This window comes from Aspergillus nidulans, chromosome III (assembly GCF_000011425.1).
Source record: "Aspergillus nidulans FGSC A4 chromosome III".
Taxonomy (NCBI): domain Eukaryota; kingdom Fungi; phylum Ascomycota; class Eurotiomycetes; order Eurotiales; family Aspergillaceae; genus Aspergillus; species Aspergillus nidulans.
This window is the reverse complement of record NC_066259.1, coordinates 757,217-782,383: the sequence shown is the minus strand read 5'-3', so window position 1 is coordinate 782,383 and position 25,167 is coordinate 757,217. Positions and strand designations below refer to the sequence as shown.

The 25,167-nt window shown below is 52.1% G+C and overlaps 9 protein-coding genes across 9 annotated transcripts, besides 3 other annotated features; 6 read left to right on the top strand and 3 right to left on the bottom strand.

Moving 5' to 3' along the window:
- Positions 1-10,560: part of a sequence feature (contig 1.83 1..55015(-1)) that runs on past the window's edge.
- Positions 929-3,668, top strand: ANIA_04853 (protein palI). Its single transcript, XM_050611595.1, has one exon. It carries the CDS (start codon positions 1,464-1,466, stop codon positions 2,700-2,702), a length of 1,239 nt encoding a protein of 412 aa, XP_050467608.1. The 5' UTR covers positions 929-1,463; the 3' UTR covers positions 2,703-3,668.
- ANIA_04854 (M50 family metallopeptidase) lies at positions 3,798-4,987 on the bottom strand. Its single transcript, XM_657366.2, has 4 exons — positions 4,760-4,987; positions 4,341-4,703; positions 4,224-4,268; positions 3,798-4,164 (listed from the first exon to the last, which is right to left on the bottom strand). Exons 1-4 carry the CDS (start codon positions 4,946-4,948, stop codon positions 3,952-3,954), a joined length of 810 nt encoding a protein of 269 aa, XP_662458.1. The 5' UTR covers positions 4,949-4,987; the 3' UTR covers positions 3,798-3,951.
- Positions 9,310-10,357, top strand: ANIA_04855 (YoaK family protein; the record flags this gene model as incomplete). Its single annotated transcript, XM_657367.1, has 2 exons — positions 9,310-9,685; positions 9,738-10,357. The coding sequence occupies 2 exons, from the start codon at positions 9,310-9,312 to the stop codon at positions 10,355-10,357; spliced, it is 996 nt and encodes a 331-aa protein (XP_662459.1).
- Positions 10,561-14,546: a sequence feature (contig 1.233 996..4981(-1)).
- ANIA_09526 (t-SNARE syntaxin) lies at positions 11,000-12,680 on the bottom strand. Its single transcript, XM_863815.2, has 4 exons — positions 12,173-12,680; positions 11,942-12,123; positions 11,335-11,895; positions 11,000-11,281 (listed from the first exon to the last, which is right to left on the bottom strand). The coding sequence occupies exons 1-4, from the start codon at positions 12,426-12,428 to the stop codon at positions 11,246-11,248; spliced, it is 1,035 nt and encodes a 344-aa protein (XP_868908.1). The 5' UTR covers positions 12,429-12,680; the 3' UTR covers positions 11,000-11,245.
- ANIA_10607 (uncharacterized protein) lies at positions 13,657-15,968 on the top strand (the record flags this gene model as incomplete). The annotated part of the gene is made up of 1 exon (XM_050611594.1): positions 13,657-15,968. The coding sequence occupies one exon, from the start codon at positions 13,657-13,659 to the stop codon at positions 15,727-15,729; it is 2,073 nt and encodes a 690-aa protein (XP_050467607.1). The 3' UTR covers positions 15,730-15,968.
- Positions 14,547-25,167: part of a sequence feature (contig 1.84 954..621812(-1)) that runs on past the window's edge.
- ANIA_10616 (uncharacterized protein) lies at positions 17,171-18,375 on the top strand (the record flags this gene model as incomplete). Its single annotated transcript, XM_050611593.1, has 2 exons — positions 17,171-17,208; positions 17,304-18,375. 2 exons carry the CDS (start codon positions 17,171-17,173, stop codon positions 18,373-18,375), a joined length of 1,110 nt encoding a protein of 369 aa, XP_050467606.1.
- On the bottom strand, positions 18,754-20,867 carry ANIA_04857 (ABC1 kinase family protein; the record flags this gene model as incomplete). The annotated part of the gene is made up of 2 exons (XM_657369.2): positions 20,007-20,867; positions 18,754-19,954 (listed from the first exon to the last, which is right to left on the bottom strand). The coding sequence occupies exons 1-2, from the start codon at positions 20,813-20,815 to the stop codon at positions 18,754-18,756; spliced, it is 2,010 nt and encodes a 669-aa protein (XP_662461.2). The 5' UTR covers positions 20,816-20,867.
- ANIA_10608 (MBL fold metallo-hydrolase) lies at positions 22,441-23,128 on the top strand (the record flags this gene model as incomplete). Its single annotated transcript, XM_050611592.1, has 2 exons — positions 22,441-22,783; positions 22,833-23,128. 2 exons carry the CDS (start codon positions 22,441-22,443, stop codon positions 23,126-23,128), a joined length of 639 nt encoding a protein of 212 aa, XP_050467605.1.
- On the top strand, positions 23,423-25,075 carry ANIA_10617 (cytochrome P450; the record flags this gene model as incomplete). Its single annotated transcript, XM_657370.2, has 3 exons — positions 23,423-23,600; positions 23,650-24,196; positions 24,241-25,075. 3 exons carry the CDS (start codon positions 23,423-23,425, stop codon positions 25,073-25,075), a joined length of 1,560 nt encoding a protein of 519 aa, XP_662462.2.

Below are 25,167 nucleotides of genomic sequence, written 5' to 3'. Positions count from 1 at the left end.
TACCTAGACCATGCTGGCAGAGCAAACCGCGGCATGAGAGCACAAAGAAGATCAGCTAGGCCTCGGTCAAGGCACGGTCTTTATTTTCTGAACCCCGAAGTCCGTACAATGTTTGCTGACTGCCGTGAGATGAGCTAAACTTCTTGCAACCTAAACCCCAGGGTCCACAAGCTGTCAATCGCAGGCCGATGCGGCGGTGCCAGGTGGAGCTGCGGAGCCTCTGCAGCGCGGGTGAAGGCCTAGAGCGTAGAATCGTGAAACTGGATTGCGTCGTTGCAGTGTCGACTCCACGTCCCACTATCTCAAAACAGCACTTGTTGAATAGTCGGGAAAAGGAGCGAAACCAAGGGTATCATCGCGTATCACGACGAAGTCCATCCATTTGATTTGTTTCAGTCTCTCAAGATTGATTGCAGGAAGGCTGGCCGGTTTCCGTCGTGGAGAAAAGCGTCGCGTCATTAATTTCCACAGGACCGGTTAAAGACCCGATCGTAATTATCGTATAGCTGATCTTACTCGGGTATGGTCTTGGGTCAAGCGTCTTTGCCGCAAAAGCAGCCACCTCTTAGCGCGCTGGCCGACACGATATCCAAGGGAACATTCACTGTGTCACAGCATGTGAATCAGCTGACTGAGTCTGGATGCAGCAAGGCTCTACCTTTCGTGATGTTTTCTTCTGCAGCGAGCTGGTACGCACAGCGACAGTCTCGGCAAGCAGTGGTGGAACTCGACCTGGTAAACTCGTGCTCTCCTCCTTAGCGGACAGCGAATCATGGTGAAGTCTGTGAGTAGTGGATGCATTAAAAAGGTATCGCTTGTTCTAATCTGGGCTCAGCCACCACAGGAGGAAGCGACGCCTACTCGAGGAAGAATTCTAGCGTCTTTATGTAGACGCAGGTCACGGTCTACCAAACATTCTGAAGATGTTCTTGTTGTCAAGTGAATTTTGGCTGTAGATCCCACAATAGTAGAAGAAAGGAAGTGGGCATATCATGGAAATTGAGACAGTCGATGACTAAGACCCGCCTCTTAACTATTCAGTCTTTCCTCCAACTTGCCGACGCCATCCTTAAGCAATCAATCAAGCCGCCGTCATGCTTATACCTTATTCCACCATTTACCATCGTCGCTAGCCAGTTACTACTACCTTAGTACACTATTCTCTCCATTCATTTCAGGCTCTTTTTTCTCTTTTCTTATCTTCTCTTGTCTGGACAAGAGCTCTTCGCTTCTGCCTTATTGCCGCTACTCCGTACTGCCGCCCTCCCTCCTGGCTCTCTTTCGCCCTCTTACCTCCTTTCACCCACAGTTTCTTCCAGGAGAAGCGCTGCTGCAATCAATGCTACGCTCAATGCTATACTTTTAGAGTTTATTATTCCGCTTGGGCGAGCTGCTGTCTGGGGGCAGTACCTGACGTTCGTTTCCCTACACTCTGTCCGACGGGCGGTTGTCTTGTGGTCGCAATGTTGCTCAAACCGGCAACCCCATTGACCATCCTTCTCCTGATCGCCTTTGTCCTCCTTCTTCTCTCCGTGATATCGACTCCTATTGTTAAGAGTATTCCGTTGGCAACTTTTGACAATGTCGAATATGGGGTCTTCGGTTATTGCAAAGCTGGCACTTGCACCGCGATCCACATCGGCTATACCACAGGTTTGTTGCGTTTACCCCTCAGGTCTGAGGTCGCTAATCTTAGCGCAGAGGAAATCGAAAACACTGGAAGTACGGACAGCGACTTTAACCTCCCGTCCGACGCGCGGAGATCACTTTCTTCTATCCTTATCGTCCACCCGATCGCTGCTTTTCTCACTTTGATCTGCCTTTGTCTCGCTGCTGCGGCTCATCTGCACGCTCCGTCGCATTCGCCTCGCTACTTACTGGCCTTGTTGATCTTGCTCCTTCCGACTCTTCTCGTCTCGTTGCTTGCTTTCCTGGTCGATATACTGCTCTTTGTGCCGCATTTGTCATGGGGTGGCTGGATAGTTCTCGCCGCGACTATTATCCTGGTCACTTGCGGTGTTGTCACTTGTGCCATGCGCCGGACTCTGGTCAGTCGCAAGGCTCGCAAGAGGCGCATCGCGGAAAATGCCGAAATGAGTGGGCAGAACTACTATAATCGTCAGAACGCCGCTGCGGCTGCATTGAATGAGAGCAAGCCAATCGCGCCTGAAGCCAAAGAAACCTTCGTCGCTGCAACTCAAAGCTCAGAGTCCGGGCCTACGTTCGCCACCTTTCGCACAAACACGCGTTCAAGTGACGACGATCGTACACCTCTAAATAACCACAGCGATCCGAGCGCCCAAGACGCTGGGTATCAGTCGCGGATTCCTGGAGATCCAGTTCCTTATAACGCCCCTCGAGATGATTTCGGGAACCCGTTACCACCAGGAGCCTACAACTCCGCTCCTAGAATGCGTACGCCTGGACCTCCTGGACCCCCACCTCCTGACTCCAGAGTGCGCGACCAATATTCGGACCCGCGAAGAGGGCCCCCTACAGGATTTGCTCCACGTGGCCGTGGCGGGTATCCACCTCGCGGAGGATATGGTCGTGGCGGACCTTACGGAGGCCCGCTACGGGCCCAATTCTCGTGCTCCTCTCACCGGGCGGGGTGGTTATATGGGCCCAATGCGCGGCGGACCTGCAGGACCGATGGCACGTGGAGGATACCGGCCGCAACCGGCAGCGGGCGGATATGGTAACGCACGCGCAATGGGTGAAGATGAGTACGGATATCGTGGACCTTCGTCACGCCAGCGTACTCCCGGGCCAATGGCGGCGCCAGCAGCTCCGGGCCCAGCTGGCCAAGCTATTGAAATGATGCCGCAGCCGCGACATGAGCCGGATGCTCAGGATGAAGTACCTGAGCAGCAACAACTCCATGCCATTTCCATTGATAATCAGCACGAGCCTGTTAGCCCCACGAGCCTTTATAGCCGCACACAGTATGGCTGTTCAACCTCTCTGTTTCTCAAAAAATAGCTAACTAATCGCTTCACCCAGGTCATATGTGCCCCCCCGTAGAAATTGGGGACCGCAAGCATACCAATCGAGCGAGCCAAACTTGCCATATCAACCTAATCAACCACGGCATGCCCGTTCCCAGTCAGGTAGTATGTATTACGAAGATGAGGACCCGGTGTACACGAGTCGGAACGAGTCGGCAGTTGGTAACTCAGGAGTACCCTCTGTCTTGACGCCAGGCAATTCTGGTGAGCAAAAATTGAAGGAAAATGGGGCGGAACGTCCGGGCTCACCTGCTGCTAGCGAAGTAAGCCATTTCACGTCAATATCGGAGCGGCCAATCAACCCCAGGTGGCGTCCGCCCCCTATGCCGGCACAAGCTGTTCAACAGAAGCGCGACGTCCTACTCGAGAATAATCCCGACTTTGACCTTCGGGCCGCCATCGGAGGAGGCGGACGTATGCCACCGTTAACGGGCAAGAATTCTACGAGATACCCAATTCCCTAAATATTTTCCTTCATTGTTAATGATTGGTATCGGCGTCTGGTGTTTTGTATGCATGGATTTGTTTCATCCATCTCAACTTGCTTACCTCCAGCGCAAGGACATTGATGGAATCTAGCAAGTGCTTGGTGCGCCCTGGTGGACTGTACAAACATGAGTCTGGTACATAATTAGATAGTGATAGGGTAGATTAATTCAGCCCTCTTGAAGCCATCTCTTTCTCTTCTTGCGGCCTTACATCACTTAAATCCCATAACTGTTTGTTGCCAAAACTGTAGGTAATGATGCTCTAAGCTCAATTTCACTCGCTAACTCTTGAGTTGTGGTATCAATAAACCCAGAAACAATCAAAAAGGACCTGATGTGCCGCCAGTTGTACCTAGCACCCCGAATTTGAACCCTATTACACGCCGAAGTTACCACTTGTCGTCAATCATGAATACTTCGCATAACCACAAAGATATATCAACCGGCTAAAGCGCCTAGAACTTCGTCGGCAAGAAACTCTTCGAATCATCCTCCTGTTGGCTAAACGACTGCGGAAACGCAGCTATTGCTGCAACAATCGCAATGGCGATAAAAATGAGAGAGATCAGGGACCAAAGAAGACCCCAGCAGCGTGAGGACCCGCCATAGCGCTGCGCAAAGACACTTGCGTCTGAGGAATTCACTTTGCGGAGGATGAGGTCGTCGCACTGCAACAACATCCCGTTAGCGGAGCTAGGTAGAGGTAGGACCTGGGGTGAAGACTCACAATATCCCAAACGCTATACAGCGCGGACATGACGCCAATGAATAACTACAAATCAATCATTCGTCAGCACCCACGAGTGTAACCTCTCCCGATACCACAGAAAAGGGGGAAACATACAACAACCCACTTCAGTGCCTCCCCATGCGCAATAAACCAGCACGCAACCAACAGCCCCACCGCCAACAAGACTGTCACGATCGTCAAAAGATCCCTCCTCGCCCACCAGAGTGTGAGCAGAAAGCACACACCCAGTACAATACTAGCCACTTTGCTGGCAATGATATTGAAACCCGCGAAGATCAGCAGTGCCCCGATTATCGAGGAGCCCAGGTACCCCGCCGGCAGCGTGATTGCGGCCATCCCGCCCTGCATGTGCGTGACGCCGCCTTCGTGGGGGTCCAGTGAGATGGATTTCACGCGACCGCCAGTGCAGCAGGCGGTTATGGCGTGGCCGAATTCGTGGAAGGCGATTACCAGCATCTTGTTGTGTCAGTTTGCTATTATGGTAGACAGGACGGAGAGGGTTAAAGACGCACTTTGAACGGCCACAGTGAGTACCGCAGATACGGCACATTCCAGAGTATAGCTATTACTACAACATAGGCAGCCATCACGCCGAGAGTTACCGCTTGGGTGTGGTTGACTGTGAGATCGCGCTTGTAGAGATGAGAGTGGGACTCTGCGGCGATGCCGCGGTCGGTAAGGAGGGCATAGTAGGGTGCCATCGCTATGATATTGCTTGGCCTAACTTTTCCTGCTGAAGGCTCCCAACTCAAATGATGTTATAAAGACATTCAAAGAGTTTTTGGGCAGGTTTATTGCTAAATAAATTGGCGCCTAGTCTACGCGTCTGCTGATGATTCTTTGCCTGGAAAGGTTTAGCGTGTGGCTGGGATATGTGTCTAGCGAGCTATTTTGGGATAGCGGGGTGTGGCTGGGGCGGGTCGAATTTCAAACCCAATCAGAAGGTGGGTCGATCTATACAGGGCTGACGCTAATGTGCCTTTATTTGGTTCAAGGCTTTTACGTAGTCTTTCGGAGCCGCGCTCAACCGTCTCTAGAGCATTACAGATAACATTCTGGTCTCCTCATATCCTTCTAAATGCCGTTCTGCAACCGCCATTACTGCTTAGGATTATCGATTATTCAGGGATCGGCTGTTTGGAGCTTTTTCGCAGCAACAGTCCACACTCTCCAGAGGATGTAGCCACTTATCCACGGGTGACTTGACGCGAACCCTCTCGAATAATCGCCAATAACAATGGTACTTGGAATTTCGTGTGATGCTCGGGTTCGAGCGTCCGCACGCCTAATGCTGTCTCAGCGCAAGTGCTCGAGTTGGCTTATTCCGGTAGGAGAGCTCCCATGATGCTGGTCATTCCGAGGTTGTTATGTATCTCAGCTTTGGAAACTGAAAGGTTTGTGTTAGTACTAGCGGAGCATGAGCGCCTGAACAAGCATACCTTAGACACACAGATGCTGCATAGGTGTTGCGTGACTCGCTATGAAAACCAGGTGTTTCCTTAACGCGCGATTACGCATATGCCGAAGCTCGAGTAAGGGCATCCCACTGCTTTCACATATGACTTCCATGATAAACTTACAGTAAGCAGCTAGTGGGCTAACCGCGGCTACGTCGTGCCGCAACTTAAGGGCTAGAATGTTGGCAAGAGTAGGGCAAAGAGTTCGGAGAACTTTGTAGCACACAGCGTTTCCCCGACCGGAAGGTGACCACTGCTACAATAATCAAACTACTGCTTGTTAGCAGACGATGTTCGTTTAAAGAGATTACCGCATGTGTCATGTTGACTCAAACTTGTTTCGTAGTGATGAATTGGCACAACAACACAAGTTATCTGCTTGTCTTCATGAAGAGTTGACACGATTTGCATGCTTGAAAACCGTTAGGATTACCTCGCCTTAGTCAGTTATATAGTACAGCCAGGCAGCAACCTTTCACGTTCAAGGACGGTCTTGCAGCTCCATCGTGTAGACGACCCTGTTACGCGGCGCGAAAGGATGATAAACATGCGGCAAGGATGAAATCTTACTGCAAGCCCTGCTCAAGTCACTCCAGTCGTCGCAGAGATAATCTAGTTCAAAATGTGGGGATAAGGGCCGGTGCTGGATTACGTCGATCATTCCATACCCCCACGCTCTTTAGGCTTGCAGGGTGACTGTTGCCTAGGCAGGAGACCTTGAGTTGGAGACGGATATGCCCCGTCCGGGGGACTGCACAGCCCTCGCCATCTCTCATCAAACCTTGACCGGCGAATCGTGTCCACCTACTGCACTACTAGGGGAGGGTTTATATTATCTGAGTTGCTTGAGTTGGTAGTACCCGATCGTGATTGTATGGAATAGACGGCTCTTAGCTCTCGCCACTGTCATTTGTAAAAGCCATCGTTGCTCAGGGTTTGCGTATAGCTGGGAAGCCGCTTTCACTTCGAAACATCATGATAGGCTTGCGTAACTCCAAGAGCTCGCTCTATAGTATGCATGACAGGGTAAAGTGCTGGGATGCGGAGCATATAGTGTTCAGATTAGGAAATGCTGCCGCATCCTGACAATCCATTGGTCGGGCCACTTTCCCTATGCCTGTAAAAGTCGTTAGCGATTACTCCGCAATATTATGTCAATACAATGCCTTATCAAGTGGACAAAGTATGCTTGAAATTAGGGTCCCTAGCCAGGCGCCACCCCGCGCCGGTATGGACTGTGAGTAGACTCCAGCTCCGCCGCCCCGCTGCCGAGACAGACGGGCTTCATAGTGGATCAAAGACCCAAAAAGGTATATGCGTCGCACCTTATAGATAAGCCCAGGAGATGACGCAATGACATGAAACTGCAAGGGCTAAGAGCGAAACGCTGAAGTATGACCTCTGCGCTACGGTCGTATTACTGGACACCATAGCTCGGCGAGCAGAGCTATCTCCTGGAAGATCGGGAATAATCGGCGCGAGGGTGAGATGGCAGTTAGAACGCACCAACAAGCATGGAGGACCGAGGCGCCTCCTGAAGTATGATAGGTTTGCCGGGCCTGTTCAAGGATCGACGCAGCCGTAGACTTTGATCCCGCCTAAAATGGTGACGGAAGAAGCTCGCCAAGCTGGTTCACGGCCAATGGAAGAGGAAGCTGCGTCGTCTTCTACATTACTCATGCCGCAATTCAGCCACCACGCATGGCTCGGTCCATTCTCCGTCGTACCCGGAACATAACGACTGATGACCGAGTCAGACGTATGCGCCTGTGATGGCGACCCGAGACGTGATAATTCCGCAAGGCGCATGTTATACCGGAAAAAATATCCTTGGCGCAGGCCAATACTTGCTGGGAGCCAAAACCTTCGCTTGGGCGTCGACATCTCAAGCCGAACTCTCTTCTCTTCCTGTTTACGGAAAAGCGGTGCTCTTATACCTTGGTTCAGTACTGTAGAGGCTCAGTAGGTGAGTTAGTTTATAACATTGAGATAACGGGATAAAGGAATTGCCGATGACCTTGTGGGCAACTGACCCCTGATCCTTGGGTTCCGCCTCGCTGGAATTTGTTTTCGTCTCGTTTCCTAGAGACCGCCAAGCTACGCTCGCCTTCATACCCAACCAGCACGGGTCAGCTCGTCAGCGCAAACGCGGTCAACCAACTGCGTCAGGCATTGGGCACATGGCAACTGGGGCTGTGTCTGACGGAATTCGACAAGAGTCTAGGCAGGGAACCACGGTTTAGGAATCCCAGATCCGACATCTAGCCAAGCACTCGGGAAGCCACTCGTCTTGTCGCTGGCTTAAATTGAGGTTCACGCTGGGTCAAGCGACTAGTGGAGACGCCGGTCCTTGGAGCTGGCGATCCTCTTGGCAGCTTATAGATTAGAGACCAAAGGGGCGGTGCAAAGTCCTAAAGCACGAAAAATAGGCCTGAAGGTAGGCCTGACAAAAGGAATAAACTGGGAGAAAGAGATGATCGAAGAAGTTGAGAGCGGAGATAAGAAAGAAGGTGTGGTGGTGGCCAGAGGCGGGCTGATTGTTTCACGGGGACGCCTCTGCGTGATCTTTCAACCTTGCTCTTGGTCTCTCTCCGCCTTGCTCTCACGGCAGCCCAGCTTCAACCCCAGGCACTCCGCTTCTCCTCTTCTCCAGGTTCCTCTGCCACGGTATCTCCCGTCGGCTATCGTCACCACAAGGTCCCATCATTCTTCGCCAAGCGCTCCACCAAGATATTACAGCGTCGAGCGTCCAATTTTGGACAAGAATGACGGAGAATGAAGCTGCCTGCAACATCAGGACCTTCTCCGGACGTCTCTCCCTTGGCGGACCCCACCGATCGGCCATAAGATAAGGAGCAATTTGCATGGCAAATGACTGTTTGTCTGAATCGACGCTCAGGGTTTTATTGGGCACGGGTCTGACTATCTCAGTATCACTGCCACCTCTCCCGACAGTTCCTTGAACTGAAAATGGGCCAGGCCATGACGGAATGCGCCAAGAAACCGGCCAAGCAAGCCCCTTTGATACGGAATCGAGATGCACCGGAGCCGGAGAGCCTCGAAAGGGGTCAGCCGGTAAACAGGTAAACGCTATTCAGTCCGTCGTTACCGCTCCGCCGCCTGCCTGGACGCATGTTATGCGATTCCTCACTCATACGGCCGCCTTTGAAACACAGCGGTGTAACATCAAACACGCGGGTCTGGACGGTCATGCTCGGTTATACTCCGGATACCTGATAGATCAACGAGCATGCACCTTGTTTTTTCGTCCGAGTCGGAGTTGGGCTGATGGGCTTAGGGCTTTTCTCTTGGCGTTCTCGCTATTGATTCTCATGCGGTATCCCAGCCAGAGCGGACCCATTTTGAAGGAGGGATTGTCCCGGACGTCAGCCAGATAGGGACAGAATGATCATATATTGAGTGCCACCTGCGCCCAGCAGGCTAGAATCTGCCCGAATCTATCAATATCTCTCAGAATAGCTTGCTCAGATCCACAAGCCCTGTGGCTGCTTGATTGAAGAACCTTATCTATACTTCTCTGTCTCATATAAATAAGCCTTACCGTCGAACGCCGGGCCTTCTCCCTTCCTTTCGTTGCCGTTATTATGCAGCACCCCCCTAGGGTCCTAAAAGAGATAGAGACCGCCCCGCTAGGGAGCACTCCAACGGCACCGAATACAAGCAACAACCGGCTTACATACTGGGATACTGCGACGGGGCCACAAGGGCAGCAAGATGATTCCAGATATCCGGGCGGGTTATGGTCTGTGGGGGGCAGTACTACTGTTTCTCTTGCTGGCAATACAGTTACCCTCTCCGATGAGGAGCCTGTATCATGGCAATCCAGCTTTTCCAGGCACATGAAATGCAACGTCAATACCCAACACACCGACATCTTCCTTGTCATGTGCGGCTTCGTCAGTGGTCTTGTCGACGGTCTGTCCTTCAACGCATGGGGGAGTTTCTCCAGTATGCAAACAGGTAAGCGAGCAATCCTATTGTTGGAATAATGTATGTCCTCTGACAGATTCAGGAAACACGGTCTTCATAGCTCTAGGCGTCTCCGGCCAACCCGCATACCCCGCTTATCTCTGGGCCAAATCCTTGATCGCCCTTACAGTCTTCCTCATAGGAAACGTCATCTTCATCCGTGTAGGCCGCGTCCTGGGTGCCTGTCGTCGGTCCTCGTTGGTGCTCTCTTTTGGTGTGCAAACAATATGCATCCTGGTAGCCGCCCTCTTAGTGCAACTGGGAGTTGTAGACCCAAAGCCTGAAGATCCTCGAGCTCCAATCCAATGGATGCAAGTGCTACCTATCTCGCTGCTAGCCTTCCAGGCTGCTGGGCAGATCACCGCATCCCGAATCCTAAAGTTTGATGAGCTCCCCACTGTCGTACTTACTACACTCCTTTGCGACTTGCTCGTCGACCCAGAGCTAAGTGCTCCGTTGAGGGCGAACGGCAAACGCAATCGGCGAATTGGTGGATTCGTCGCACTCTTTCTCGGGGCCATGACAGCCGGGGGTCTATCCAAGGTGACCGAGATGGCGGCGAGTCTCTGGTTTGCCATGTGCATTAAGCTCATCATCACGGCCAGTTGGTTTGTTTGGAAGGGGGAACGCAGCAAGAAGATGGAGGGCGATGGCTCTGTATGAGGCTTACCTTGCCTTGCTTGCCTGCTATGACTTCTTTTGCTGCACATGTTCATTTATATCTATGTTTAAGCTCTTGTCATGTGACCCATATGGTCTTTGTTTATATTAAAGACTTCACGATGAGCGATAGAGTTACCAGCTCGAATGCGAGCCATTTGTTATGACCGCTAGCACTTATTATTTCATACATCGCTATGAGTTAACCGTCGTCTCGTATCATTCCAGAATGCGGACATAAAAAGAGAAGTGCTAGAGCGACTCCAATCCAGCGAAACCCGTTCGAACCTAAGCCCGTACCTTCCACATCCCGAAAATGTGCGCAAATCATCACTATCTTCCTTTTCACCATCTCAGTGCTAACAGTATATCGTCTCTCCTCCCATATTTTGCCCCTCATATTCGAACACAAGCTGGGCGGGTCACGCCCAGAGAAACCAAGCGATCCAGCCCTAACTGAACGACGCCCGCAACGACGCGCAGCGCATGCCTGGCTAAGTCTTTAGCTGCATCCAGATTCGAATACCTGTTATCACCTTAGGGAACTTTCATAACTAATCTTACAACTGTCGATGACAGAAAAGACCTTGCTGAACGCCCGTGTTTAAGGTAAGACTATTCACACACAAATAGCAAATTTATCATGACCTCGATCTATGGGATTCACTCTTCATAGGTATACACCAGAGAAAAGCCGAACAAAGAAGAGAAATTCACTGGTCAGTGTTAGGTACCTAAAATTCGTGTTGAGATCTAGGTGCGCCAATTGCAAGACAAAGCAAGAATGAAAGAGCACCAAGGGATACTGATAGGATATGCGTCATTCGTTGAAAGGTAGATACGAAACGCAGCCCAATAGTAATACATTATTAAAACAAGTAGTATGTGCATCTATCCTGAGATCAATACCCAGAGGAGGAAGAAAATCTACAAGCGATCTGTTAGCAATTACGCATATCAGATGCACAGAGAAGACTTACCATTAAAACTCCAAACATCTTAGCGATTAGCCATCGGTTTCCCGATACTCGTGTCCAGTACTTCATTAGTTCGCGCTGTGCTCCTTGGACGTTGTCCACCACATCTTCTGTGTTGGCATCTATCCGCTGGATCATCTCAGACTGTTCGCTGACCATTTGCGCTAGCTGACCAAAGATGCCTCCTAGCTCGTTGATTGTCCGCTCGATTGCGTCGATTGCTTCGCCACGAGACTGTATGTACGAGTTACTTGACTCAGCCTCCTCCATCATCAAAAGTTGCTGGTCAGACTGCATGGACGGACGGCCTAGAGGAGAGGGATTTGACGGCTCCAGAGTTAAAAGATCCGAGGAGCCTCCGGGCTGCGGTGTTCTTCGCCCAGAAGGATATAGCGGAGAATCAGACCGCTGTGGGTCAAGAGCAGCCTGTGACTTGGACGAAACGGATGAGACGAAGTTTTCTGTCCGTGATCGCGATGCTTGGATGTTCTTGGTGCGGACCTCGAGGACATCCTTGAAATTTGCACCCACGTCTGCCAGTTTCCCTTGTAACATGACGACAACCTGACCTACGTTAGCAACTCATCATTGTATCCTCACTTCAACGTACATTATCATTGTGCTCCCCCTCCTGATCCGTTTTTGACCGGTTGGATTTCGGATGTTGTGAAAGTGTGAGTGCTTGCAATGAGGCAATCTGTTGATTTAGCGACGCAAGGTCCTGCTTGATGACATAGGTCAACTCGGAAATCTCGACCGGCCTGTCGTCAAAGAGGGTCTTCCGTTTGGCAACTAGCGCAGCGTTAGCAAACGCAATTATAGAAGCTCTAGCAGTACTCACGTTCTGCTAATCTCCGGAGCTTCGCCGTCGTCGCCGTGATTCCTCGTCCAATCTCCGCCGCGCGTCGAGCAAACTCCGACCTCCTCTTGCCACCTGCCGCAGTCCCGTTGGGAGATCCATTCGCCTGCTGTCGCTGAGAGTCCGTTAATAGCGCCTGCCGCTGAGACCCAACTTTCGATGACGCCGCGCGTTTCTGGGCTTGACCGAGGATTGCCTGAAACTCGCTAGTGCGATCCTGTATCGTAGGCCCGGTCATATTGCAGATAGCAAGGGCACGATTGAGACAATGATCTTCGGTGGTTGTTTTAATGAATGAGAAGCCGGTCCGCAATTATTGAGCGCCGACCGAGTGCGATGAAGGCCTCCGGAAAAGGGTGAATCTAATCGATAAGGGGACAACAATAGGAGACGTATCTGTCAGATGGTGTATCAACCACTTCAGGATAGGTCTATGAAAGGAATGAACGCTGGGGAGGGAATATATGCTTAAGAAGCGAGCATAATGCCCATAAATATCAATTCGAGCGAGGTTGAGAGCATCAGCGATGACGGGATAGTTTACTTGGCTCGTCGCCCGCCGCCGCAGGCGTCCTTCCCGATCGGAGGCGGCAGGCACGTGATTATTCTCTGCCACCTCAAGACACAGCCACTACTACCACGTTACCAGCCACCCCGCCGTTAAGGCAGTGACCATCCAATGCCGCGGAGCCGCCCTACTAGCCTCAGGGGGGGTTTGTCCACGACTCTACGTCAGCTTGGTATCTCAATTCTTCTGCCTTTGACCAGTCTTTAGTTAGCATTTTGCACTCTATTTTCCGCACTTAACCCAGACATAATTGTCCTGCCCGTCTCTGTTTCTTTCTTTAAATTACGTGTCTGCCACCGTGGCCGTCAGTTTCATCCTGCCTGCCGCACGTCATAGCCGGCGAATTCGAAACTTGCTGCCTTGCGAATTTCCAGTGCTCATTTTGTGACCCGGCACACACCCAGCGTTGAGACTATAACCCAGAGCTGGGATATGCGAATCACGAGCTTATATCGACATATATGCGATAGTTTATGAGCTGTTAAGCAGCCATCTGTAGCCATGTCCGGTCCATTACAACGCCCGTGAGTTGAACCGGTTTCCCTACGTTGCGTGATTTCTGCTGATCGCTTCCCTTCCTAGCCCTCTCAACACATCCAACTCTAGTCCGATATCGCCCTATGCCCGCGGCGACACTCCTGTTTCTTTCAAACCGAATGTGAACCGGGCAAAAACGAAACGCTGGGTTGAAGCAAAGAAGTACTCTTACGACGGCGATGACTGGGGTGAAGATGAGTATGGAGAATATGAATATGATGACCAATCCCCGGAACCACAGACCCAGCGTACAAGTGCGAATCAGAGCACTCCGGATGTCTCGAGCACCCTTTCACTGGGGACACCCCATCCACCACTACCAAGTACGGGCCGCTCGCGCTCGATGGAGCGAGCTCAGACAATGCCAACAGAGAGCCCAGCCGCCTCCAGTAGTCCAACGGCACCCATAGTCCGGCCGGCTGACATCTATAAGCGGATGCGAGAGGAGCAGCAGGACCGCCGACCATCCCCGGCTGCGCCATCGACAGACGAACGCGCTTCAGGAGGTGTTACAGTTCTTGAGTCTTCCGAGAACACAGTCCCTCCTGCCGCTCAAGCCCCAGAGCCTATTTACGAAGCAGAACAAGCCAGTGTCAAGAAAGCGAGTACCCCCCCGGCAGCATCGAACGACCCCCCGGCCCTCTCATTGCCAGAAGTGAAGCGCTTATCCGCGTTCGGTTCTGGTTTCTTCAGTGAACCCGAACGCGACCCTCAGAACAACCAGGAACCGGGAGATCAACCACATCAGTTACATCACAATCCGTCTCTCGGCTTCCGCTCCGCCGTCAACCAAGCTTTCGATGTCCCTGAAACTCCAAGTACCGTTGCTGACAGCATAGCTCGCTCAAATAGCGATAGCACGGCGGGCATAAGTCCCATCATTCCCCGTCGCGGGAATACCGATGACAAAACCCCGACCATCCACGAAGAGCCGAATGAGAATACAGAAACGCCGACCGAAGGCAACATGGTCTTCAAGCCAGGGCATCGCCGGGATCTAAGCATACCCAGCCCTGGCAACAGTCCTTCTCGCAGGCCGGTCGTTGCTGGGCCCGATGCCACTGCATCGTCCGAACTGGCTCAAATATCCTCTGGATCACCAGTGGAGTCCCCTCTGGCCACGCAGCCTCAGCAGCACGTCTTTAACCCGGATATCCCACAACCCTCTCGGGAGGCTACGAGGGGTGACTTGCCTGCACCTCTTAACGTTCAGACAAATATTGTCTCTAATCCGGCTGTATCAACAGACATTCCTGTAATCATACCGGCAATGAGTACGGAAAATTCTCCTGAAGATACGGAGAATGATCGGTTAAGAAAGGAGATTATTCGTTCCCTAAGCAGAGAGAACTCACCCTCCGACAACCAGGAGAATGGCACGCCACCCCATACCAGTGGAGAGAATAATCTACTCCCGAGAGAATATGAGGCCCACAGGGCGGCACCGCAAACCGCAACTTCCCCAGGGTCAGAACCGTCTGGACCGACATTTGATACTATCCTGGCGACATCCCAAGCTCTTTCAACTGGGAATTTAACTCCTCCCCCATCGCACGTCTCCCAGCCTAAACTCAAAAAACGCTTCTCCTGGGAAGAATCGTCTGAAGACGAGGATCCTGTTCCTGTCACACAAGCCCAGCCCGCTCGACCGCCACCGATGCCCGGGCAGTTCCCCTTTTCGCAAGATAGTGTCCTCCCGGAATCCGTGGTAGCGCCCACGAAACAACAATCAGAGATAGCAGACGCGTCAGAGGAGAGGGTTGGACCTCCTACACCTGAGAAACCTAAGCTTACTCTCGTACCGCCAGTGGCGATGGATGCTCCTAGCATTCCATTGAGTGACCATGGCCATGAGCCTGCCCTTTCCCAGACTACAGAGACACTTGCCCGGGCCGAAGAGGGAGACTCGTCCAGCCATATGCCGCCAACCCTGGAACGACCAACGCACACACCGCCTGTGTCTGACGAGACAGGCCTGCTAGGATTTAAAGACATTCTCAACATGCAGTCACCGTACGAACGGATTCAGTCTTTTGACCGTACGCGAGATCAATTTGCAACCATCAATACCGGTCTAGGAAACTGGCTTCAGGTTACGTTCCATGCCCATCCCGAGCATCACGATGTCATAAGCCGCAACTCCAAACCTCTATCTGAGGAGTTCAAAAACAGCGTACCGCGCACCAAATTCCCAAAACTTGCATCCTTAGGAAACCTTGCGTCTTCGCTCCAAGATGGATCTCACCACTCAACGTCGGGCCATATTAGGCGGCCATCTGCGCCGCTCGGATCCATGCGGCAACAGTCTGGAAAGGATTTCCTGCATACTGCAGGAGTGTTAGGTGGCCAAGCAGGTAAGGCCGCTAAGGGCCTGTTCTCCAAAGGACGAAGCAAACTGAAGGGTGCGGGAGGGTCTGAAAAGGTAGAGCCTTGATTTCGTTCTGGAGCACCTATACCGATGCTACATTTCATTCTATTTGTACTCGCTTCTTCGGGAAACCTTTTGCATTTACGTCTTGTTATCTTGTAGTGGATTGTGGGATTGTATACCTGTATATTGTTACCCCGTTTCTTACCTTCCGCCTTATGTCTCTATTCATTGATACCAAGCTTGTTGTAATTGAGAACACCTTTCGAGGTGCAGTTCAGAATGTGACACGAGACGATGTTTGCGAAACAGTCGCCGCATCGGCGCTTACCTTACGACCTGCCCCTTATTTTTTTTTTTTTTACCCTTCCCGCATTCTATTCATTCTGTTATCTCGCTTATATCGGCCTCTAATACCTTAGTGGTGATTATGTAGGGCTTCCAAGCGGTGCGTGGGTATCACAGGCCTATCCGGCTATCCGATCTTCAGCCTGATGCTGAATCTCGCCTAGATCTAGAAGACCCTCACCATCCAGCAGCCAGAGTAGACTGACGAACGGCAATTGCAGCTGGAGATGACGATGCAGAACCAACAGGGGTGGGGAATATTTTCGTCCAACCAAGGACACTACTCACTGGTAGTGTGCAGTTCGACCGGAAAAAGCAGTGGTCCGCAGCGCCCAGCAGGCACCAGCAAATGCGATCCCCGTCCTATTGAGAGCTGGGAGACGAAGGGGAGCCTCATGGAGATCTGAGACTGTCATTCTGGCTGGTCCAGTAAGATTGAGGACCAGAGTGTTGATCACTTGGGCGCTAAGCCGCATTGCGGGAGAAATGCGCATAGTGGACATTCCCAACTCTGACTCTGAAGACAACCACGCTGAAGGCCCTTTCCGCCGTGAGACTCCGTCAAATCCTTCAATTTCATCCTGGAGTCTTTGGCGGCATTTTAGGTCAGGGCGACGTACGTTCTCTACTCTTCCTGCGGTGCCCAGCCGCCCTCGGGCTCGTCCTTGACCTGTTGAGCGTGCAGCAAACGATCTAGACCCGTCGCCGCCACTTGCTTCGAAGCTTGGTGAGTCCACTTGTTCTGCTACTTTTTGTCCATGTCAAGCATTATTCCGACTGGCGACTGATTTTATCCACAGCTTAGGGCAGTCATTCGTTCTTCTCTGTTCCCTCTTCAGCCGTGGGCGAGGAGTCCCAGCCGCGTCTCCTTGGCGGAAGAACTCGGCGCCGTGGGTCACAAGAGTGCAGTTAGTGCCTCGAGTCTAGAGGAAGAATAACCTTCTTGAAAGCCTTCGTCTCATCGTGAGGTTATTCAAACTGCGCCGGCTCACCACAACGGTTGCCCGACCTCTACCCGTCGACTCCTGCGGCCCTTCGCTTCAAGCATGACTGGTCGCGACGGCCAGATCACATATTCTCGTCGCGGGACCCCGCATCCCAAAGAATCTCGTCACCCATGGAGAAGCTGAAGAACGTCAGCCGGTTTCGCCGTATCTCAATGGGTGAGAGTCAGTCTGATTTTGAGACCGAGCAACCGTCAAAAAAGCCGTTCCATCGATTGACCGTAAGTCCTCCTCCCGTCATGTTGACTGTGTGGATGGATTCTCAGTCTCTTCCTAGGGCCTTTTCAGCCGCACTCGGCATAGAAAGTCTGCGCCCCCAGAGCCTATAATTGAATCCTCCTCGGAGAGCGGTACCAGGCATTACCTCGCACCAGTCACCTCACGGCCGGACTCTAGAATCGCCGGCTCGTCCATCTCATCGGTTGATTACCATGAAAGGCCACTATCCCTTCCAGACGGTCGCAACACTATTCACAGCCCACGTGCACCTCTAGAAGGATACTTTGCGCATGAATCGCCAGAAACCTTCTCCGTCGCAAGCCTTCACCAGCCCCTCCGTGGCACTGCTAGCTCAGACCATATAAGGTTGAGCGACCCTACACCCACCGATCCCGGCCGACTCTCGCCCCGTTTCCCGCCGTATCCCCCGCCTGTCTCTCCGCATCGCCAACCCCACGTTTCATCCCCGCGATACAGTCCGTCCCTGCCTTCTCCGACCCCTCGTACGCCGCCATCTCGCGGCCGTTCTGAGGAGCGTACCTACGCTCAAGAACTGCATCTCCGCTCCCGAAGTCCCAAAGCCTTTGCGCCGCGGCCCGAAGAGCGCCACCTTCCGAAGCATGACCCCACCGATCCCGCTTTCAACCTAGGTGCCTTCCGATCATCAAATCCCCGCACAAGTCGCATTGGTGACCAAGAATTACCCTGGAAAATCACCATCCCAGGCGACGACGACGACGAGGCAGCGACGAGTACATCGGTTTCCTGGAGCCATGAAACTGAGGGCGTCCTCAATGGCACCGGCACTGGCACAGATACCAGCACCCGATTGCCCACCTACCAAGAAGACGAAGAAGAACACGGTCCTTCCAAATTCCAACCGCAGGACGAGAAACAGGGTCAGCCCATCCCTCACCCTTCATCAGCGTCCGAACCCACTCCGCCACAAGCACAGCCCAATACCACCACTCCCGATCATCCGCACCGCAGCGGCGCGCGCACGATCAATGCATTACAAGGCCCGGTTGAGCTACCCGCCCGCACGGACGACAATTCCAGTGAGGAAATCATGATGTCCAGCACTGCATATCCGGGCCAGGAATGGCGCCCTCTCGGATTTTCCGAGTGGGAAGATCAGTGAACAGCTCTGACGATCCGACTAAATCAACACCATAATGACAAGCTACATGCGCTAAGCACTATGTATGATCTGATGATACCCTTCCCTTACAGTGGTGATGTAGGTTCTGTATACTCTTCTGTTGCATTATCTTTTTTGAGGTGGTTAGCAAGCAAGCGAGTATGTATATTTAAATATGTGATTCCTCCTTCTCTTCGATAAAAATTTTCAGACCTTTAACTATTAAATTCCATCGTGATAAATGCGCCTTTGATCATTGGACATGCTTTCCATTGGCGGGTACAATAAACTTAACCAGGTATCACGACATGACTGGAGTGCCTTTTTATCCCGAACCATAAGTCTACATAGTCTACAGTGGAGAAGACGGTCGATATGTCACCCCTCAAAAATACTATGGTTCAATTCCACCCCCATATCCTTTGCCACAGACTGCATCTGCGCCTCAAGATCATCCTCCATGCCACCGCCCAGATGGAGAAACTGTCGCACCTTCGTAAACCAAAAGAATAGGTCACTAGAAAAAAGTACGACACGGAAAAGCAAATGGCGGCCATAGTTACGAATCTTCTCGGTCAGACGAAGATCCGGCGACTCAACCAGCGCCCGTGAAGCCCACAAGCCCGTTATCTTGATACGGTTCACTGGCGATCCCAGGAACTGGTTGTTCCCCTGGACGATGCGCAGATTACGGCCGATGAAGATAAGCTGCTGGGGCCATTTGGTTTCGTCGCCTAGGATCTCTCGGACGGCTTTGCGGCTGGCTTGTTGCATATCATAGTGGCGCTGAGCGCGCTCAGCTTTGCTAAGGCGTTCAATCCCTTGCTGCGTAGAAAGGTTGCCGCCGCGGTATGGTTTCATAAGAGTTGCCGAGGCGAAAATGTCCGGGTTATTGACACCCCAGCCCTTGACGATTTCGTTAATGGTGGCGTTGTCGAAAGTGAGGAGGGCCTTCCAGAAGCGCGCGTATTGATGTCGGAACTCGGGATCCATGTGGATGTAGAGACCGTGGTCGATAAGGACAAGCTCGGAATGGCCGTTGGGCTTGCGGCGGATGAAGATGTTGCCCGGGTGAGGGTCGCAGTGAACCAGGCCCCAAAGGAACATCTGCGCTGAGAAGAGGTCTACCATTGTTGTCATTACCTCCTTCAGTGACAGGCCGAGGCCGCCGCGGCCGTTCCTGCCCCTCCAGTCGTTGCGCTCCGGTTTGATCTTGAAGCTTGAACGTGCGGGTGCGGATCTGTTGGCCCGCGGGGAGTCCAGTGGTGTTCCGCCACAGCCGGGGCTTCCCTCGCGCCAGCCTCCGCGCCAGGTGCGTGTGATAGCATCTTTGTCCCAGAGCCGTACTCCCTCAATCCACTCCGCTGTCATGACGCGCTTAGAGCTCAGCTCACGCCAAACTTTCGGAACGTATACGCGGTCACGAAGGCGAGACTCCCCCGCGACAAGCTTGGCCATCATTTCCGAGTTGTCGGCTTCGTTCTCAAAATCTGTTTCAAGGAAAAGACGCTCGCTGACGTAAGGGACAAGACTATAGAACGGGAGGTCGAAAATGCGGCTGTAGATCCAGGTAACAACCCTTCGGAGTATTAGCATCAAAGATCAATAACTGAAGCGATAAAAAAACATACTTAAAAGCCCATAGATCCCACTGTATTTGTTGCGCAATCTCTCGTTTCTGAATCTTGATAGCAACTTCTCTTCCGTCTGCCAACCGGGCCCAATGCACCTGAGCTACACTGGCACTCGCTCTGGCCACACGTTCCATGACACCCTTTGTAGGATCGCCGCTAAAGGAAACACCGAAGACCTCCTCCGCGGATTTACCAAAGTCCTCTCGTATGACTTTCTCCACGTCCTTCCAACTATTCTGTGGCGCATCATCAAACATTCGCGCGAACATCTTCTGAAATTCCGGTGGTAATATAGCCGATTGCATGGCGATAGCTTGGCCAATCTTCAGGTATAGTCCCCCATTATGCCGCAAGAGGTCCGACAGTCGCTCGGCGTTTCGGGCATGGACGTCTGCGATGGAACCGGCGAGAGGGGGGTTCGGGCGGAAATTGATCTTGTAGTCTAAGGCAACAAGCACTCCCAGTGAGAATGTACGAGCGGTTCGAGTGATAGAGGAAGCGTAGAATTGATTGTCGAAGACGTACACGATGCCCGTTGCCAATGAAAGGTAAAAGAAACGACGAAGCCATTTTCGGGTTCGACGGTAAGTCCTTGCGGGAACCGGCTTCCCTAAGGAGCTCGGTGATATAGGTACGAATGGTTGAAACCCGCCAGAATGTACATGTCTTTGGTGACAGAGCGGTTGGGCTGGACAAGGACGAGGAGGTAGAGAGCGGAGATGACGCTGAGTAAAGGTAATGCTCGTGAGCGACGGTGGAGGGGAGGGGCCCGGGCGCAGTGCCCGGCAAAGAGTGGCAGACGCCATACGGAAATCAAGAGAGCAGACGGTGTATCATGGCGATACCCAGAACCAGATCTATGGGTATATAAAGGTGGTTGAAGATGGCACGAGGTAATGATGATGAAGAGCAGCGGAGATCTGAGATCGGGGAATTGCCGCCGAATCCCCGAGGCGGAGATAACATCACCAGCCAACAATTACACCCAGAACCAGAAAATGTAGGTAGATTATTCTATCAGAAGGTATACATCTGCTCCATCACCGGCTGGTATGTTAACTGCTTGCACACTTTGGCGTATTCCCTCATGTTGTTTGGGATGATCTCTTCCCAGAGCTCGTCTGACTTCAAGTATTCCAGCTGCTTACGGCACACGGGCTCCGACACCATTGGGAGCAGGGTTGGGAGATTAGCGATGGCAGCCTTGAGGAAATTCGTCTTGAAACAGTTCCCAAACGCAGCCAGGGTATGACCATCGGCGCAGATGTCGCGTCCCTCGAGTTTTGGCCCGCACTGCCGCTTGATGATGTCGGCAGCGTCGTCGCCGAGTTTTAACAGCGCTTCTTCCTGCTTCGGGGCATTCAGGGTCTGCATTAAGCTGCGAACGGCGGGGACGAAGGTATTATTGCGAGTCCAGAGGTCCCAGTGAGGCACTGTTGGCTGGCATCCTTGATCGCAGATCTCGCGCTGAAACTTGTTGAACAAATCGTTGGGCCGTGCGGCCAGCGCTGTAACGACTCGGATGCACGTCGGGCTGAAACCGGCGGTCGTAAATGGAAGGAGTAATAGTAGAGATAATATGAAGCGCATGTTGCTAGATACGAGGAGTGCAAGCAGATCGGCAAAAGAAGCTCGATGTAAAAGGAGAAAAAATGGGAGTTTGTCTTTATGGGGGATCGACAGGCGAATTATATATCCCCGCACACTCGTTTACAATTCACGGCCATTGAGGGTCTTCTCTATACAAATACGTCTTGAGTTCCTAGAACAGTATTAGAGTACAGAAGATAGAAAGATATATTGTCCCGTGATCGACAATCGATGTTGAGCTGGTTGATTTAACGATGATGCGAGAGCTCTTTTTCGACCCCCACTCTTTCTCGCCTTTGACTTCAACATCCTCTTCTCACCACATTCTCTCCTACGATTAAGATGACACAACTGGATCTCGTTGAAGTTGACTCCCTGGAGGCACATGTCCTCATTGACAATGACCTGGATCCCCTGTCGACCATTTCCCCTGACACCGTTCAGGTTTCAGGTCTGATGGGCCATTTGGCCATGAACTCGCCCCATCACCTGAAGGACAGAGGAGACGCGCACAGGGAACTCCAAATGGAGGATATATGCTGCTCAGCACATGGCTTGTCGATCATACTTGTACGCAGCGTCTGATCCGATATGTACAACATACCGCTTACGATCTCGCAGACCGCGACAAAAGGCGATCAGCAGCATTCTATTCTTTTCGATGCAGGCCCAGAAGAGGAGGCTTGGGAAAGGAACGTTCGACGGATGAAGCCTGATCTATCTTCGATCGAGCTGGTGCAGCTGTCTCATTGGCACCGGGACCATTCAGGTCAGCCAGGCCCTTATAGGATATGGAGAGTCTAAACTGAACATTACAGGCGGTCTCCTTCGAGCGGTTCGAATGATTACCGAGGCCAAAGAGGCCAAGGGTCTTTCTAAAGACCTGATTGCTGACCTTCATCCAAACCGGCCAGATTATCGGGGGTTCTCGATTGGCGAGAACATCATCTCCTTGCAGGCGGACCCGTCCTTTGAAGAACTTGAAGCTGCCGGTGCGACGGTCCAGAAACACGATAGCGCGCATACTGTGCTGGACGACTTCTTCCTCATCTCCGGCGAGATACCAAGGCGGACACCATACGAGGCGGGCCTAAAGCATGGAATGCGGTTCGACAAAGAGGATAATGAATGGACATCGGACGAGGCCATAGCTGATGAGCGATTCATCATGTGCAATGTCAAAGGTCTGCGATTGTTCATTTGACAAAGTTTCACATGCAATGCTAATCATAGCAGACAAGGGAATCGTCATGCTGACTGGCTGCAGCCACGCTGGAGTCGTCAACTGCACTCAACATGCACTTGAACTTGCGGGGGGTTCCATCCCTCTGCATGCTGTGATTGGGGGCTTTCATCTGGCTACGAGCGACGCAAATCAGATTGAAAGGAGCATTAAAGACCTACTGAAATTTGACCCTGCAGTGCTTCTGCCAGGTCACTGCACGGGCTGGAGGGCCAAATTCGCTATTGAGAAGCGGCAGCCCGGGCTGCTCGTTCCATGCTCCGTAGGTTATAACATCACATTTTAGCTGCTACCCACAGAGTACTCAAAACGGTACGGTTGAGAGACCATCTAGTCGCTTTCACGCGCTTCGCATCAGGCTATCACTAAGATGAGCTAGCCGAGGATCGCGGCGGCTTGCAAGGTTCTCCGCAGCCAAAGCGTATTGGCGCTGTGGACCAACCACGTCAAGAAGTTGTGACAGCCTTACACGTTGACTCAGGTATAGCGACTCCGGTGTTATACCTCTCACCAACTCGGTTGGCATATAAATATTCAGTCCGTCAGGGGGAGATAGCAAACAATGTGACCAACACTCTAGATGAGCCAGATGGATCCCAAGATATATCTCCTTCTCTTTCTGAGCCCGGTGCTCGCATTTAGCGGCCTCATTCTAATCTATATACTTACCAGGCCGATCAGGCTCTTCCTCTATGACCGGCGTTTCTATCTAAAGGGCGGGATCCATGCGCCCATGATCCCTAGGGACATCATTTCAGGTATCTGGATAGGCGTACCATCGTGAAATGCTCTGGCTAAGGCGTTAAGTGACTCGCTTCTTCTTCGCTGTGGTCAAAGCGCAGAACGAGCACCGCTTATACGAGTTTTTTAAAAAGAGCCTTGAGCACGGCGATCCAGCATCACCAAATTGCGTGGAGAGCAATATCTTTGGTTCATTTCGCGTGATCCAGACACGCGAACCTGAACACCTCAAAGCTGTTCTCACGGGAAAGTTCGCAGACTTTGGCAAAGGCGAGCTGTTTCATAAGCTGTGGATTCCCTTTCTTGGAGATAGTATCTTCACTACTGATGGGAAAGAATGGCAAGGCAGTCGCAATCTCATCCGGCCCATGTTTATCAAGGACCGGATCAGCGACCTTGATATCTTTGAACGCAAAACCCAAACGATGCTGAGTTTATACAGTCCTTGTGGCGAGCCAACAGACGTCGTGGACCTGTTCTACCGAATGACCCTCGATGCTATCACCGAGTTCCTGCTAGGAAAGGGCATCAACAGCCTCGAGAACCCACAAGCCGACTTTGCCCTGGCTTTTGCAGACGTCCAGCGCATACAGACTCTGCTTACAATGCTCGGGTACGTGCCACAATGAGGAAATATGGGCTAACTAACGAATGCAGTCCTGCCCAGTATCTATACCCACGCGGGAGGTACAACCAAGGACTGAAAGTGATCAATGACTTTGTTTGGCCATTCGTTCATGACACACTGGGCTTTCAAGCGGACGATCTCAAGAGCTCCGATAAATCATTCACCTTCCTCCATGCCCTAGCCAACTACACCCGCAGTCCCAAGACTATCCGCGACCAAGTTGTATCAATTCTTCTCGCCGGCCGTGATACCACCGCTGCAACCCTTTCCTGGGCTTTTTACGAACTCTCCCATTATCCAGAAGCCTACTCGAAGCTCCGCGCCGAGATCCTCGACAAGGTCGGCCCCACTCGCGCTCCTACATACGACGACCTCAAAAATATGCCCTACCTCCGGCACACCATCAACGAAGTCCTCCGCCTCTATCCAGCCGTGCCCTACAACATCCGCTTCGCCCTAACAGACACAACCCTCCCTATAGGCGGCGGAGTAAACGGCGATCTCCCGATAACAATCCTGAAAGGTGACGCAGTGGCCTACTCCACATACGCCATGCAACGCCGCGCAGACCTCTATCCTCCTGTTTCTGAGAAGTTTGCGGACCCGGCTATATTCTCACCAGAGCGGTGGGAGGTATGGTCTCCGAAGCCATGGCACTACGTCCCGTTCAATGGTGGGCCGCGGATCTGTATCGGGCAGAATTTTGCGCTTGCAGAGATGGGGTATACCATTGTGAGGATCCTGCAGAGGTATGAGCGGATCGAGTATGTTGGAGATTGGGAGAGGCAGTTCCATAAATCGGAGATTGTGGGAACGCCGGGGATGGGCGTGAAGTTAAGGTTGTACGAGGCCAGAAAGCCCTAGATCCTATCTTGTCCTGTCTATCAGATTAACGCTGTGCTGAGGTGATTGTTCGAAGCATACTATAATGTTAACGAAGTTTATACGATGTCTAT